At 37.5% G+C, this 13,772-nt stretch overlaps 1 protein-coding gene across 1 annotated transcript in view; it reads right to left on the minus strand.

Moving 5' to 3' along the window:
* The window catches only part of LOC128486755 (B-cell scaffold protein with ankyrin repeats-like), a 33,856-nt gene that overhangs the window by 11,636 nt on the left and 8,448 nt on the right, over positions 1-13,772 (minus strand). The window contains exons 2-4 of the mRNA XM_053461555.1: positions 8,033-8,272; positions 7,562-7,822; positions 6,693-6,944 (exon numbers count right to left, since the gene is read on the minus strand). Coding sequence (XP_053317530.1) covers positions 6,693-6,944; positions 7,562-7,822; positions 8,033-8,272 — 753 coding nt within the window. The remainder of the gene's footprint in view (positions 1-6,692; positions 6,945-7,561; positions 7,823-8,032; positions 8,273-13,772) is intronic.

The following is a 13,772-nucleotide window of genomic DNA, read 5'->3' on the forward strand; positions in this document are numbered from 1 at the left end:
CATGTTTCCTCTGGGGTTATGGAGGCACAGGGTGGTAGATGAAATGACACCGCTGCTGGATACATGCAGTCACATAATTACACTTTTGCAGGATACCAAAGGAGGGGATCTAAGACTTGGGAGGCACCGTCACCAGTCCACTAAACATTTCACTGGTTTGTCCAATGTCCAGTTTGGAAAGGTTCCAAAGAAACACAACAGTATTAAGAACCACAAAGCACTTCCCATATCTAATAAATAATGAACATGGAATTCACCACCATCACCCTGGAACTTATCTTTCTGTAATGGCTGTGAGACAGCATATCGGGCCACTGTGTTTGGACCTGCTGTATATCCCACTGCACATTTGTTTCCTGTTACATGTTCCACTGCACATTAACCCACACTCCGCTAGTGTCTCCTCCTTATCCACTTTGGTGTCAGTCTCTACTTGTCTCCTTTCATCTTTACCCCCCATAACTACTTGAGCAAGGCCCCCCTTCTCCCATGCATCCTATTTTGGTTCACCCACCTCTCATCAAATCCTGACTCACAGTGGTGAGTGGCAATTACGTGGAAAGTATAAGTTAGGGATCTAATAACCATTATTTGTTCTACCTCGGTATAACGCAAATGGAGAAGGTGATCTTTGTATATTGGTTTACAAGGAAACAGTGCATGTATATGCGCACTAGATGTGTTATTTGAATTGGTGCATTGAGTTGAATTGTGAAATAATTTGATGGTGCCATCTTCATTTTCTGCAAAAGTCTACATTTTAGAAAGGTCGTTGAATAGAGTCCTGTGAATCTAAATGCTCCAAGAGTGCTCTTCTAATTTAGTATTCACCAAGCACCATTTTCCTTGCTGAGTTCCCATTATTTACAATACATAACATTTTTACAAATCTATAACTCACTGGGTCATCATGCCTGGCGTGATCATACTGAAAATAAGCACTGAACATCAATCCCATATAGCTTACTGAGCTGTTCCACAATGTACAAAATGGACTTAACATTTAAATAATTTCTATGCAGTGGATATTGAGAACAATTTAAATTCAATTTTTAACTGGAATTTTTTACAGATGCAATGCCATTTACTGATAAATGCAGAATAAATGAGTTCGTGGAATATGCTGCGATACCAATTCTCTGTACAGAGCAAGGGATTATGTTTCCTGACTGTGTTGGTGAGTTAGGAAAGCCTGGATATTGGACCAAATTTGCTTTAGTTTTATATGAATACAATTCCCTATTTGCCCAGTTATTTAGAAGCACTCTTGCAGTTGTGGCTTTATATCTCCTTGTGAGGAAAAGTACCCCTGAATTATACATTCTTGTTCTATACATAAGGGTACTAAAGTTAGTTATAAATAAAACATAGCTTCCGTTTTCATATTCTAAATGACTATTGTTTTCCCTCTAGCCTCAAAAACAAATGTTACTGTTCACATACTGCACATACCCAAAATAAGAACATTTTTAGTATATACTGTAATATGTGTGAAAAACAAAGTGTACCCTCTTTGAATTACATGTTTTTATGTGTCAGTATCTAATAACAATCATCTATTCCTTAGCAGGTCCAAAATATATACAACCTCAAATGAACACATGACATATTACAACATGAAAAGCCAAAATGGAGAAGCCATGTGTGAAAAACTGTGTGACCACCTCTATAAAAGCCGAAGTTTTAGCAGTTTGGTGGTCGGGCGCAAATTCACCCCATGGTCAGACAAAGAGATACATGTCAGAATTTACAGGCCTCCTTCAGCATGTTAAATGTTAAAGAACATGGCAGCACTTCTTAGGTTTGCAGAGTTACGTCTGAACAAACCACAAGACTTCTGGAACAATGGACACACGAGACCATAGTGGAGATATTTGTCCATAAAGCATAGTCCCATGTTTGGCAAAAACCAAACATATCATATCAACACAAACCCCTCATTCCAACTATCAAGCACAGGGTGGAGGGGTGATGATTTAGGCTCGACTTGCAGCCACAGGACTTGGGAACCTTGCAGTCATTGAGTCAACCATGAACTCCTGAAGCTTGGCTGAAACTGTGTCACGCAACAGGACAATGATCCCAAGAACATCAGCAAATCTACAGCAGAATAGCTGTAAAAGAAAATAATCAAGGTGATGCAACGGCCCAGTCAAAGTCCAGACATCAACCCGATTGACATGCTGTGTCGGGACCTTAAGAGGGCTGTGCATAAACAAAAAACAATTTAATTGAAGCAACGTTGGAAAGGAAAGTGGGCCACAATTCCTCCAAAAAGATGCGAGAGACTGATAAAGTCATAAAAAAATACATCAGTTATTGCTGCTAAAGGCGGTTCTACAAGTTATTGAATCATACGGTGTACTTCATACAGCTGAGGTTGTATTTGCCTAATTTTTAGACTTGCCTAATCAACAGGTATATATATATATATATATATATTGTGGCAAGGAAATGGAGTCTGTGTATATCAGTAGCAGGTTGGAACGCTCAATATTCCCAGCATGAGGGGGTTAATTGCAGGAGGTCAGCAGGTGGAACCAATTAACCTGCACCGAGGTGTTTAAAGGGCAGTCGTTAGAGGCATTAGTTGTCTGGTAACAGGGAGAGAGGCAGCCCAGCCAGAGGCCCTCAGACTTTATAAAAAAAGGTACAGTCCACACCAACTGTGTTGTGCTGCTACTACTTTGATGACTGGGACAGTGACTTATCTGGCAATATATTCAGAATACATATAGTGTACCTGCACTGAATCTACATGGTTACAAAAAATGCCTGATATCCTGTGAAGTTTAGAAATTTAGCTGACAATTACACAATTAAAAATGTGAGCCAATGAGTCTTGTACGCAATTGGTTGATGCCAGAGGAGGCCCATGCAGGCGACCAATAGAGTCGTTCTCACGGCCTTTTCACTCCTGACGGCGAACCTACGGATTTCCACTCCCGTTAACCCCTGTGATGCTACCTAGATAAGGTAGGCTAGATGAGGAAGGGACCAGGGAGATTAGTAAACGAAGACGAACACAAAGATTCTTAGTGTTGTGTGTCTTCGTATACGTTTTGCTGCTGCCATGTTCATACAATACAAATGAACAAGTCTACTAACTACCCCTGGTCTACATCTCTAACAACTTGTTACTTGTAGAAGAGAAGTATCTCCAATGATAGGAATCTCCCAAATCATAGACAATTCTGTGGATGGTAGTAGACTTTTCATATTGTTCACTGGAGCAGATACAAAAGTGGCACATCACCAGTTGGAGCCGCTCTTCATTCCCCAATTTTTCAAAATGTTGTTGAAAATTAATTGCCAGGTTTACTAAAGAACATATTTCCCTCTAAAACTTATGGATGTTTTCCTGTGACTTGCAGCATAGGTTTTACATCCAAAAGATCCTGTGAGATGTTATATTAGTCTCTTTTAAAAGCAACATGTAGTGTGAAAGATCTGTTGCTGAGACATCCATGTGTTCTGCTCCCGATCTATACTCTCTAATTAGCAGCTGAGATATTATGTACCCAGCTATGTGTCCTCAAGAGAACACACACAGATGGTTTTCTCTCGTAACAAGGCGAAACATCACTGAGAAAAAAAACACAACTGTGTTTCCTGCGCCTGCTGCTTTATCTCCAGTGGTCTTTCATCTTCACATGTCAGAAATTGTACTGTCGAATATCTGCATCTCTGACATACTTTTTGCTAAAAATCATAATCAACCCCTCCCTTTCTCATTTTGTAATCTGCAGTTTAATAAATAATATTAATTATTAAAATACATAATTATTGCTCCTAATTAATAGGATGACAACAGCAAACACAGATGGCATTGGGGAAATTGTACCAAGAAAACCTGGGCCACCATCAGAAATTTTCGGGCACAGTACATGCTTAATGCATGCGCCCCATGCCTCTCTTATCACGCTGCCTATGTCAATTCCCCTGTCCCACACATTGCTCCACCCATCATTCTTCCTTAAGATCCTCCCATAAGCACACAGGGGCAAGCCTAGGATCAGTTGCACCTGGGTGTAGTATTTCTTCAAGGCCCCCTATAACTAATACACATACATACTAACACAAAAACTCACTTTAACATCCACTCATTTTACCACTGTACACTTACATACACACATTCTTTCTCCGGTTCTACCTTTCCCTCTCCTAGGTGCCACTAATCCTAGGCTCACCCCTGACACTCCAACTCCATATGCTGATACCCAAACACACATGCTAACACCAAATACTAACATACACTTACAAACCATACTGTAACAGCACATACATACTAACATCAAATGCTCACCTTACACACACGTCCACTAACACCCAAAAACTCATGCACAGGCATGCTAGCCTCCTACACCAACACTGCATGCAGATATACACACTCACACTAATGACATACAGTAACCACACAATGTCAAGGGGTGGTATTGAAGGGGAAAAAAAGCTTTCCACTGCCAACTGTATCGCTGCATGGCTTTTTTTTTATCAAGTGCCCCACTATAAAAAAAAAGCACATGACCATGGACACATGACCATTACACCCATATGAGCTAGTTGGAAATTTCATTCCAAAATTAAGAGCATTAATATTTAGTTGGCCCTCCTTTGCAGCTGTAACAGCCTTCAGCATTTGTGAGGCACTGTGTTGGACAAGCAGGCATGGGTCACAAACGGCATTCCAATTACCCCAAAGGTGTTCAGTTGGGTTAAGTTAGGAATCTGTGCAGGCTACTTGAGTTCCTCCACACCAAACTCAACAACCCTTGTCTTTATGGGCCTTGCTTTGTGCAAAGGGGGACAGTTATGCCGAGAAAGGAAAGAGCCTTCCTCAAGCTGATACCACAAAGTTGGAAGTATACAGTTGGTGTCTAAAATGTCTTTGTATGCTGTAGCATTACCATTTCTCTTCACTGGAACTAAAAGAAGCCACGCTGTCACTCATTATATTTTGTAATGTATGTAAAGTGCCTACATAAAAGCTGATTAAAGGTATATCAGTAAAGGATGCTGTTACTCTTACTGGGTGTGAGCGATCCTCTTTGTGGAACTCATCATTTTATTCCTATAATGAAAGCCATTGATTTCTAAATGCATGCAATATCATTTCCGCATTTAATCTAATACAGTTCACTTGGCCAATAAAGGTGTTGTCTTCTGTTATTAACACTTTTTATGAATGTTTTTTTCTGATTGCAAACCAACACAACATTATACAATTAAATATCAATCCATAGGAGTATGCAATAACTGAAAATGTTAAATATTTCACTTTAAAAAAAATATACCGTATATTCCGGCGTATAAGACGACTTTTTAACCCCAGAAAATCTTCTTAAAAGTTGGGGGTCGTCTTATACGCCGGGTACTAACCGAGTACCGAATACTTACCCAGCCGGAGAGTCCCACGAAGCCACGAATCTCTAGGGGAGGGGCGAGTGGAGAAGCCGCCTCCCCTGGGCCGGTCTTCAGGGCCACGCCGAGGTAGGTGCAAGATCGTGATCCCCCCAACTAGCCCTGATCAGCGGGCGCCCTCTAACTAGCCCGACATTAGGGAGCTCGAGGTCTGGCACTTCAGACCTCGGATTCCCTGCTCCCTAATCACTACGTGCCGGCTATTGATGCCGAGCGCGGTGATAACGTCATGTCCCGGCGCTCGGTATCAATTGCCGGCGCGTAGTGATGAGGGAGCAGTAAACAGAGGTCTGACATGACAGACCTCGCGCTCCCACGACTGGATGGAAGAAAGAAGATAGAAGATGAGAAAGGTAAGAGATGGGGAGAAAGGGGTGTGAGTGCAGTGTATGTATGTTGGTGTGAGATGGTCAGTGTGTTTGTAAGCTGGTGTATATATATATATATATATATATATATACGGTATATATATGTGTGTGTGTGTGTGTATATATATATACACATGTGTGTGTGTATATATATATATATATATACATGTGTGTGTGTGTGTGTATATATATATATATATATATATATACATGTGTGTGCGTGTCTGTATATATATATATATATATGTATATACGTGTGTGTGTAAAGGCAGGGGTGTGTGGTGAGGGCAGTGTATAAATGTGTATGTATTGACAGGTGTATGTTAGTATGTGTAGATATATATATGTGTGTGTGTGTGTGTGTAAGGGCAGTGTATGTATGTATATGTCTGTATAACAACCAGCCAATCACCGGTAAGGTACATCGCTTGCCGTGATTGGCTGGTTGTTGTACGCTGGGTAGAGGGGTAGTCTTATACGGCGAGTATAGTCCAAACTCTATATTTGAACTGGAAAAGTTGGGGGTCGTCTTATACGCCCAGTCGTCTTATACGCCGGAATATACGGTATATATATTTTGCATCTTTTACCGAGAGGTTTGGTATGATATAAAAATCCAGACTTCTGGAAGCATAAAGCCCCTTGGGTTGTCCCATGAATAAGCACCATTGCATGAAGTGAATCTCCCCCCCAAAAAAGTTTTATTCTTACTATTCAAGATTTGGCAAGGAATATAGTCTTCTTTCTACCATGGTAGATATTAGCATTATCAATGCTTTGTTAAAACTTAAATATTGTGCTTTTTTGTCTTAAAGATTAACAAAGTCTACATATCTGCTTGATAAAGTGATATCCCTTCTTCTAATAACCAATAAGCTTCTAACAACTTAGATCTTGCTTTACCTTGAGAGATGTAGGAACCATGTTTTACTGTAGCTGATCCTCCTGGTCGAGGAGCAGGGGCTGGAGCTCGATGGACGATGAAGGAGTTTGTGCCTCTTTTGGTTTTTGGGTCGTCTGTTTCCAAAGGAAACTCCATGTACATACTGTCATCACTGTAAGCTAAGCTATAAGGGTCTTCTTCTCCACTGTAAGTACATTCATCAGTGCCGTCATCCCAATATATATTTTCATAATTGGCATCTTCCCCTGCAGCTGGAATATATTATAGACTTTGTTTTTAAATATTTAGTTTGTAGCTAAATTATTTATTGCTTTCTGTTAATGGTTCAGAACACTTTGCCGCCCCAGCGCCTTTTTTTTTCTTTAAGTGGAGGAGAGAGAGGGGCGCCGAGTGGTTTTCGCTTATCAAGTTGTCAGTACCCGCTCGGCGCCCCTCTCTCTCCTCTGCGAGCCCTCTAGCTTGGTCTCGGTGCCGGCTTGTAATGCTGAGCGCCGGAATATGACGTAATTGAAGGAGAAATGGAGGGGCAAGTCGGGACTTGACTAAGTGGTGCTTCTCCTGTAATTCTCTATAGGCTATATTACAGTATACAATACCAGTTCAAGGGAACATATTTAGTCCTCCCAGTTAACCAGGAACAGTTGCTGGTTATGATATAATTATTTTGAGTTGAGCTTTCTTTGATTCTTAAAATGAGACTTTCACTGCTACATCAAATGATTTGTTAACAAGTTGATATGACTCCAAATTATGTTTTTCAGACATCCCTATTACAGTAAGCAACACAGGCTTTCCATTGTTTTTTTGAGTAAGAAATATTGTATTCAGCCAGAATTAGGGATATATATTCTCTAATCGTTATATTTACCTTGGCCAATGTCAGAGATTGTTCTTCCTAGTTCAAAATTGTATGATGGTGATGGTTCTGGTTCTGGGGAGTAATAAGCAGGACAAGGAGGTTGTTGTACTGGTATATGTTTACTTTGAAACTCTATATACATATCATCATGGGTCACAGCAAGTAAAGGTGGATCATCATAATTTTCATTTTCTTCCTTTGGACACTTTGCCTGTTCATCCCATGATATGTTTTCGTTATCGCTTTCTGGGTTATCAGTTTCTTGGTTACCTTTGAATAAAGGTTACAAATATATTATTGTTAGCACATGTTCGTTATGCACACAAGAACAAAGAATTCATGTATTGGAAATATAATCATGCACTTTCATTTCGTTCTTAATTTGGAATTTAGATCATCACTGCTTCATGCAAATTTGGTATCAAGGTGGAAATCCACAAAGCTCGGGACACTCTTTATTTTTTAAAATCATTTTATTACCTGGATCAAAATAGGATGCAGTACTTTGATGTCCAGAGGTTAAAGATGGTTCTGGAACTTTAGGATGATGTGCAGTAGAAGCTCTATGTTTAATGGAAGTGTGAAATACTATGTACACATCATCTTCAGTAGAAGCAACTATAACAGGCTCTTCATAATCTTCATTTTTATGCCCTTCCTCTTGATGCGGGGAATCTTGGTTCCATATTAGGTTTTCAGGATCACACTCTTCTTGGTTATCTGTTATAAAAAAATACTGAAATTACATGACAACTTTAAGAGTTTTGTTTCTTTAAACTTACCTTCAGAAACCATAAAACGTTGCTGAATAGTTCATTCTAACTAAACTGGACGCTTCTGCAAGTGTCAGGATCACAGCTTTCTCAAAATTCACGAATAATGCCAGAAAAGGACAATTGTCAAAAACTCAAAACTTTATTCACTTTAAAAATGTAAATGTCAAAGATAAATACATTCCTTGTTTTTCCGCAAGATATGCTTTAATTTGGTGAAAAAAATTCACTTATAGACAATAATTTGGTATAAATTGGCAATATTCTGAATATGGATTTTGGAAATACTGTTTTGTACATTGATTAACCCCTAAATGACAGTTTACTTGTAGTACACTTTGGGATAAAGGCTGTTTTAAAATGTTAGCAGTGTTGCTGTTTAGCTGTAATTTAGTGCAACCTCACACATTATATATTGGTTTTTTTTCTGAGATATCGTTTTTTCTAGATAGTTATTTTTATCATATTATCTAATTTACTATTAAAATATAAAATATTGTGAATTTGTGTTTAAAAAATGACTTTTTTCTGACTTTTATTAGAAAAATCTTTTAACTCATCTGCTAATGAAAAAACCTGCTAAATAAATTGTTTTTAAGGTTTTTGTTTGCAAATTATAGGGTAATAAGTACAAGTAGCATATTTCTATTTTTTTAAAAAAAACTTCAAATATGGTCATATCGCTCCATGTCCTATTTGGGACATCTTTGAAGCCGACTGGTATGAATATACAGCTCAGGGTATGTGTTACTGTCAAACAACAGCCCAATATGTGTTCATCAACATCTCCTGCGTACAGTAATACCCACAATTTATGGGTTTGTCAGGTTATTTGGGAGGTAAAGCAGATTTCAACATCTGGACAGTCTGTTCCCATTTTTTTAGGACATCTTTGAGCCTGGTCGATTCTATTTTTTTTTCTAAAATAAGACACCCTATGGGTATTCAAAATGTCAGTATTTTAACTCTTTCCATGCAGCAATTTTTGTGAAGATATAGCATTAATTTTAGGACTCGCTCATATATAGATAGATAGATAGATAGATAGATAGATAGATAGATAGATAGATAGCTATAGATATATTTTTTTACTTTTTTGAAAAGGGTGTTTGAACTGGATAGTTCACATGATGGTAATATCAGTGGGGAATTTTTTTTACGTTACCACATTTTTAAAACTATTTTTTTAAACACCTTAAGGACAATGGGTGGTCCCTAAACCCATTGAAAACAATGCATTTTGAGCCCGTACATGTACGGGCTTTGTCATTAAGGGGTTAAGTGAGATGGGCTCCCTTAATTTGCATGGTTAAATGCAGTATGCATGACAGACTCTGTGAACTTGTTAGCTTTTCAGTTGGTGCAGTCATCTTGTGGCGCTTGTGGTTGCTCTTAGGAGCAATCACAAGGCGATCGGATTAGGGGGATATTCAGGCATGTCGGTAACACCGATGACGCTTAGGAAGTGTTGATTGTTTCGGCTGTAGAGGTCTGACTGGTTGGCACCAGAGCAGTTTTTGTGTTTTTGCTTTGCAACCCCACAAATTATATTTTTTCAGGACCAGTAAGGCTTTATTTTGAAAGATAATATATATATATATATATATATATATATATATATATATATATATATATATATATATAACAAATATCTAAAAATCTAAAAATGTGGAAAAGTTTTGGAAAAAAACAAAAAATTTTCACCTATAAAAACTACACATAGCCAGTGGAAATAAAAAAAAACCCACAATGTATTTAAGTGTTTGTCCTGATTTTGGAAAGACCTCATATGTCTGGTATTTTCATTTATTTTGGCAGTAACATGGTTAGGTATGAATGACGTGCATTACTGTTTCTACAAAACCAAGATTTAAAAAAAAAATGTGATGGGAGTTGGGCTGCAAAAGCGGTCAGAAAAAAGAAAAAACTACTGTGTATAATATAAAGTGTATATTTTTGAAAGTTGACACCCAAAGTATTTTACTAGTCACATTTAAACTCTTTTATTTAACCATTTTAGCACCAATCTTTTGTGGGTTAATGAAACAACTTGTGATTATATTGGCATGCCCAATGCAGCTAATTCCACACCAGTTGGTGTAACAACAAGCTGACAAGTGATCAAGTAATAATTGTGTATTATTCTTTTATTATTTTGTATTAATAATTTGTGTGGGGCTGACCCTGCATGATCAATCAAAGCCTCCTGGGGGCTCATTGTTGCTGTTCTGCTCACAGATCCGGCATTAAAGGGGTTAATGTTGCACTATCCCTCTCATTGAGCGATCGGGTAGCAGGTGAGTGTTGGGGGGGGGATTCTAAGTATGGGGACCCAAGAAACAGACAGCCCCCTTCCCTGAAGCTGCCCATGTCAGCTGGGAATGTGAACGCAGATAAAATAGCGATTGCGAATTGAGCCTGTATGAGCGCTTCTGTAGGTGGAGCATACAGTACCGCAGCAGCAGTGCCCCAGCAATTGCCACAATTGTACCATGTACGTGACAGGTCCTATAAGGACACTTTAGCATGACGTACCTGGTAGTCTGGTCGTCGTGTAGTGGTTAAGGGGAGGGGTTAGTGATATGGCCACACCCAGCTGGGGTCCTCAACATTTTTTTTGCACCCAGGCATAAGTGACTCTAGGCATGACCCTAGAGAAAGGCATGTTGTGTGCAGAAAGAAGAGAGTAGTTAGGTAAGTATATAATGTTAAGAACAAATTTAGGGGAGCAGTGTTAAGAGGATTTGAAATTTAGTTCTGGGGTGACATAGAGCCACTGGAGGTACTGGCAACGCGGGGAAGAAGATGAGGAACAATGCAATAAGTCTTATTAGTATTAAATAAACAGGGGAAGGCTCAGCACTTAAAGTTTGTGAGGTGTTTTAATGTCCACATGCAAACACTGTTTGTGTGTGAACATTAAAACACCTCACAACTTGAAGTGCTGATCCTTTCCCTGTTTATTTGTTATTAAGGGTCCTGGTGGAGCCCGGCTCGTGTACCTCTATTATTGCCATAAGAAATTAGTATGGCAGAGGTGTTCAGAATAGATTGGAGTAATGAAAAAACAACTAGTAGTGATTTGATAACACAAAGAAATAAATTAGTATTTTAGAAAAGGATGAACCTGAGAGCTCTTGCAGGTGAAGGGAACTGGATTTGACGAATGACTGGATAGAGGAATAACCACAATCTGTCTTGGGAAAGCTGAAACGTTGTGTGAATATATAATCTATTTTTAAAAACAATAAGCCTAACATATTCAGCTCATTATGTGGATACATTAACTGCTTGGAAAAAAATCCTTTTAAAATACTTGAAAGTGTGGTTTTTTGAGGTCCAAACCACTATGAATTGCACACCCCCTTCAAACCTCAGAGATGACAAATGTTATGCAAAAAAGAAAAGAAACATTGTTTTTTTGCATTTAAGAAAACACATTATTTACTCAATCTATTCCATTCCTAAACCCTCTACTGCCCTTTTGGCAGAATCAAACACTATTTTCTTCTCTCAACAACAGAAGTGCTACCAGTAATAGCTGTCAATCCAACAGTCCAGGTTTAAGAATTACCCAATTGTACCCCAGTTTGGATACAGATAAAGGTACAAGAAAAAATAACACCCTCACGTGTCTGAAGTGGAAAATAATAATATATAAATATACTCCCCACAGGTTCTGCAGCTCCCAAAACAACACTCCTCACAAGTGTATCACAACAATATATCGAACAAGGGGCGCAAGGACATGTGGAGAAAAAAAAAATAACAATACAATAGTGTAGCAAGTTCAAACAATATATCTGTGTGGTGTATATATAATGCACTCACAAGAGTAACTGGTAATAGAGGCTCATCAGGTAGCAACTGATCTTGGCAGATCCTGAAATGTAGATGAAAAACCGCCAATAGTGCAGTATAGTAAAAGATATATTTAATAAGAAAAAAACTGGATAAACTCACAAGTCAGTTGGCACAACAGAAATGTTATGCTAAAAGCGCAATATAGAAACAAGCATCCAGCAGAATACAGGATATCCGTATGGAAAAAGATCTCTACGCGTTTCACCAAACTAGTTGGCTTCTTCAGGAGAAAAATACGAATAATATATAATACAAATGCATTAAAAAGCATAAAAATAAAGCAAAGCTGCAGTCTATATGTCCTAGTCCGTTGGTTCCGTTTTTAAATGTTCCCGGCAACGTTCTGGCCCACTCGCGTCTTCAAACGATTACGTCATCACGTCCACGTATCGGCGTGATCACGTAGCTCCCATCGTCTTTTCCCAGCATCGTCTGCGGCGACATTTCGCCGCGATCGCGTCTTCACACGTACTATACCGTTCCCTCACCATTCTGTCCTTCCGAAAAGTGTTTAATAAAGATGATTCAAACAACAAAGTAAAAAAAGTTTTCATTTATCTTTCGGACTTTTTCTTTGAGGGATTCCGGTCATCTCGGGCACAGGTATCAACACATAACATCCCGGACAAGGACAGAGATAAAAAATGAATGAAATGAATAAATGAATGGACATGTTGAAACGAAACAAAATAAACATATTGAGACAAAACAAAATAAATGTATTAAGGCCAATATATAAGGACCCAGAGAATGGTAAGTGTAAAGGTATATGCATAACATAAAAGAAGAATAAAATAAGAGAAAAAAATGAAGATAAAAAAGGTAGGAACAATCGAAGGTATAGAGAGAGAGGATGCATTAAATGGTGAATTGGATAAAGATATAATAAAAATGTGAATAATGATATATTAAAATATGTAAAAGATGTATTAGTAAATATAAGACTATATACAAATAGTATGTAAATGAATGGTATACTAAAAAATATAAAATGAATAAAATATGAAATAAAAATGTGTTAATAAATATAAAACCACAAATAAAAATAAAAATAAATATAAAATAAAATAAAAATTAAATTAAATAAAAATGAAAATAAAAATAAATATGAGAAATAAATAAATATAAATAGAAATAATAATATATCAAAAAACCTAACCTAGCCCTACTATTAACCCTAACTCTAAAACTATCCTAAACCCTAATCCTAACCCTAATTCTAACCCTAACACTAACAAGAATAGCTAACCCTAACCCTAACACTAACCCTAACGTTAACCCTAACACTAACCCTAATCTCAACCCTAACCCTAACCCTAGCACTAAATAAAAAAAAAAAAAAAAAAAAAAAAAAAAAAAAAAAAAAAAATAAAAAAAAAAAAAATATAATATATAATATTAATATAAATATAGAGGTAATGTAATGTAAAATATGTATAAAGATGTAAAAATATATATATAAAAAAATATATATACAATAATTTAAATGAATGTTAATATATCCAATTCAACATTTAAACCTTCCTTCTTATAAGTTTGAAATTTATATATCCACTCAGTCTCTCTTTTACTTAACATTTCTT

The sequence above is a fragment of the Spea bombifrons genome, chromosome 1, assembly GCF_027358695.1.
Source record: "Spea bombifrons isolate aSpeBom1 chromosome 1, aSpeBom1.2.pri, whole genome shotgun sequence".
In the NCBI taxonomy this organism is placed as follows: domain Eukaryota; kingdom Metazoa; phylum Chordata; class Amphibia; order Anura; family Pelobatidae; genus Spea; species Spea bombifrons.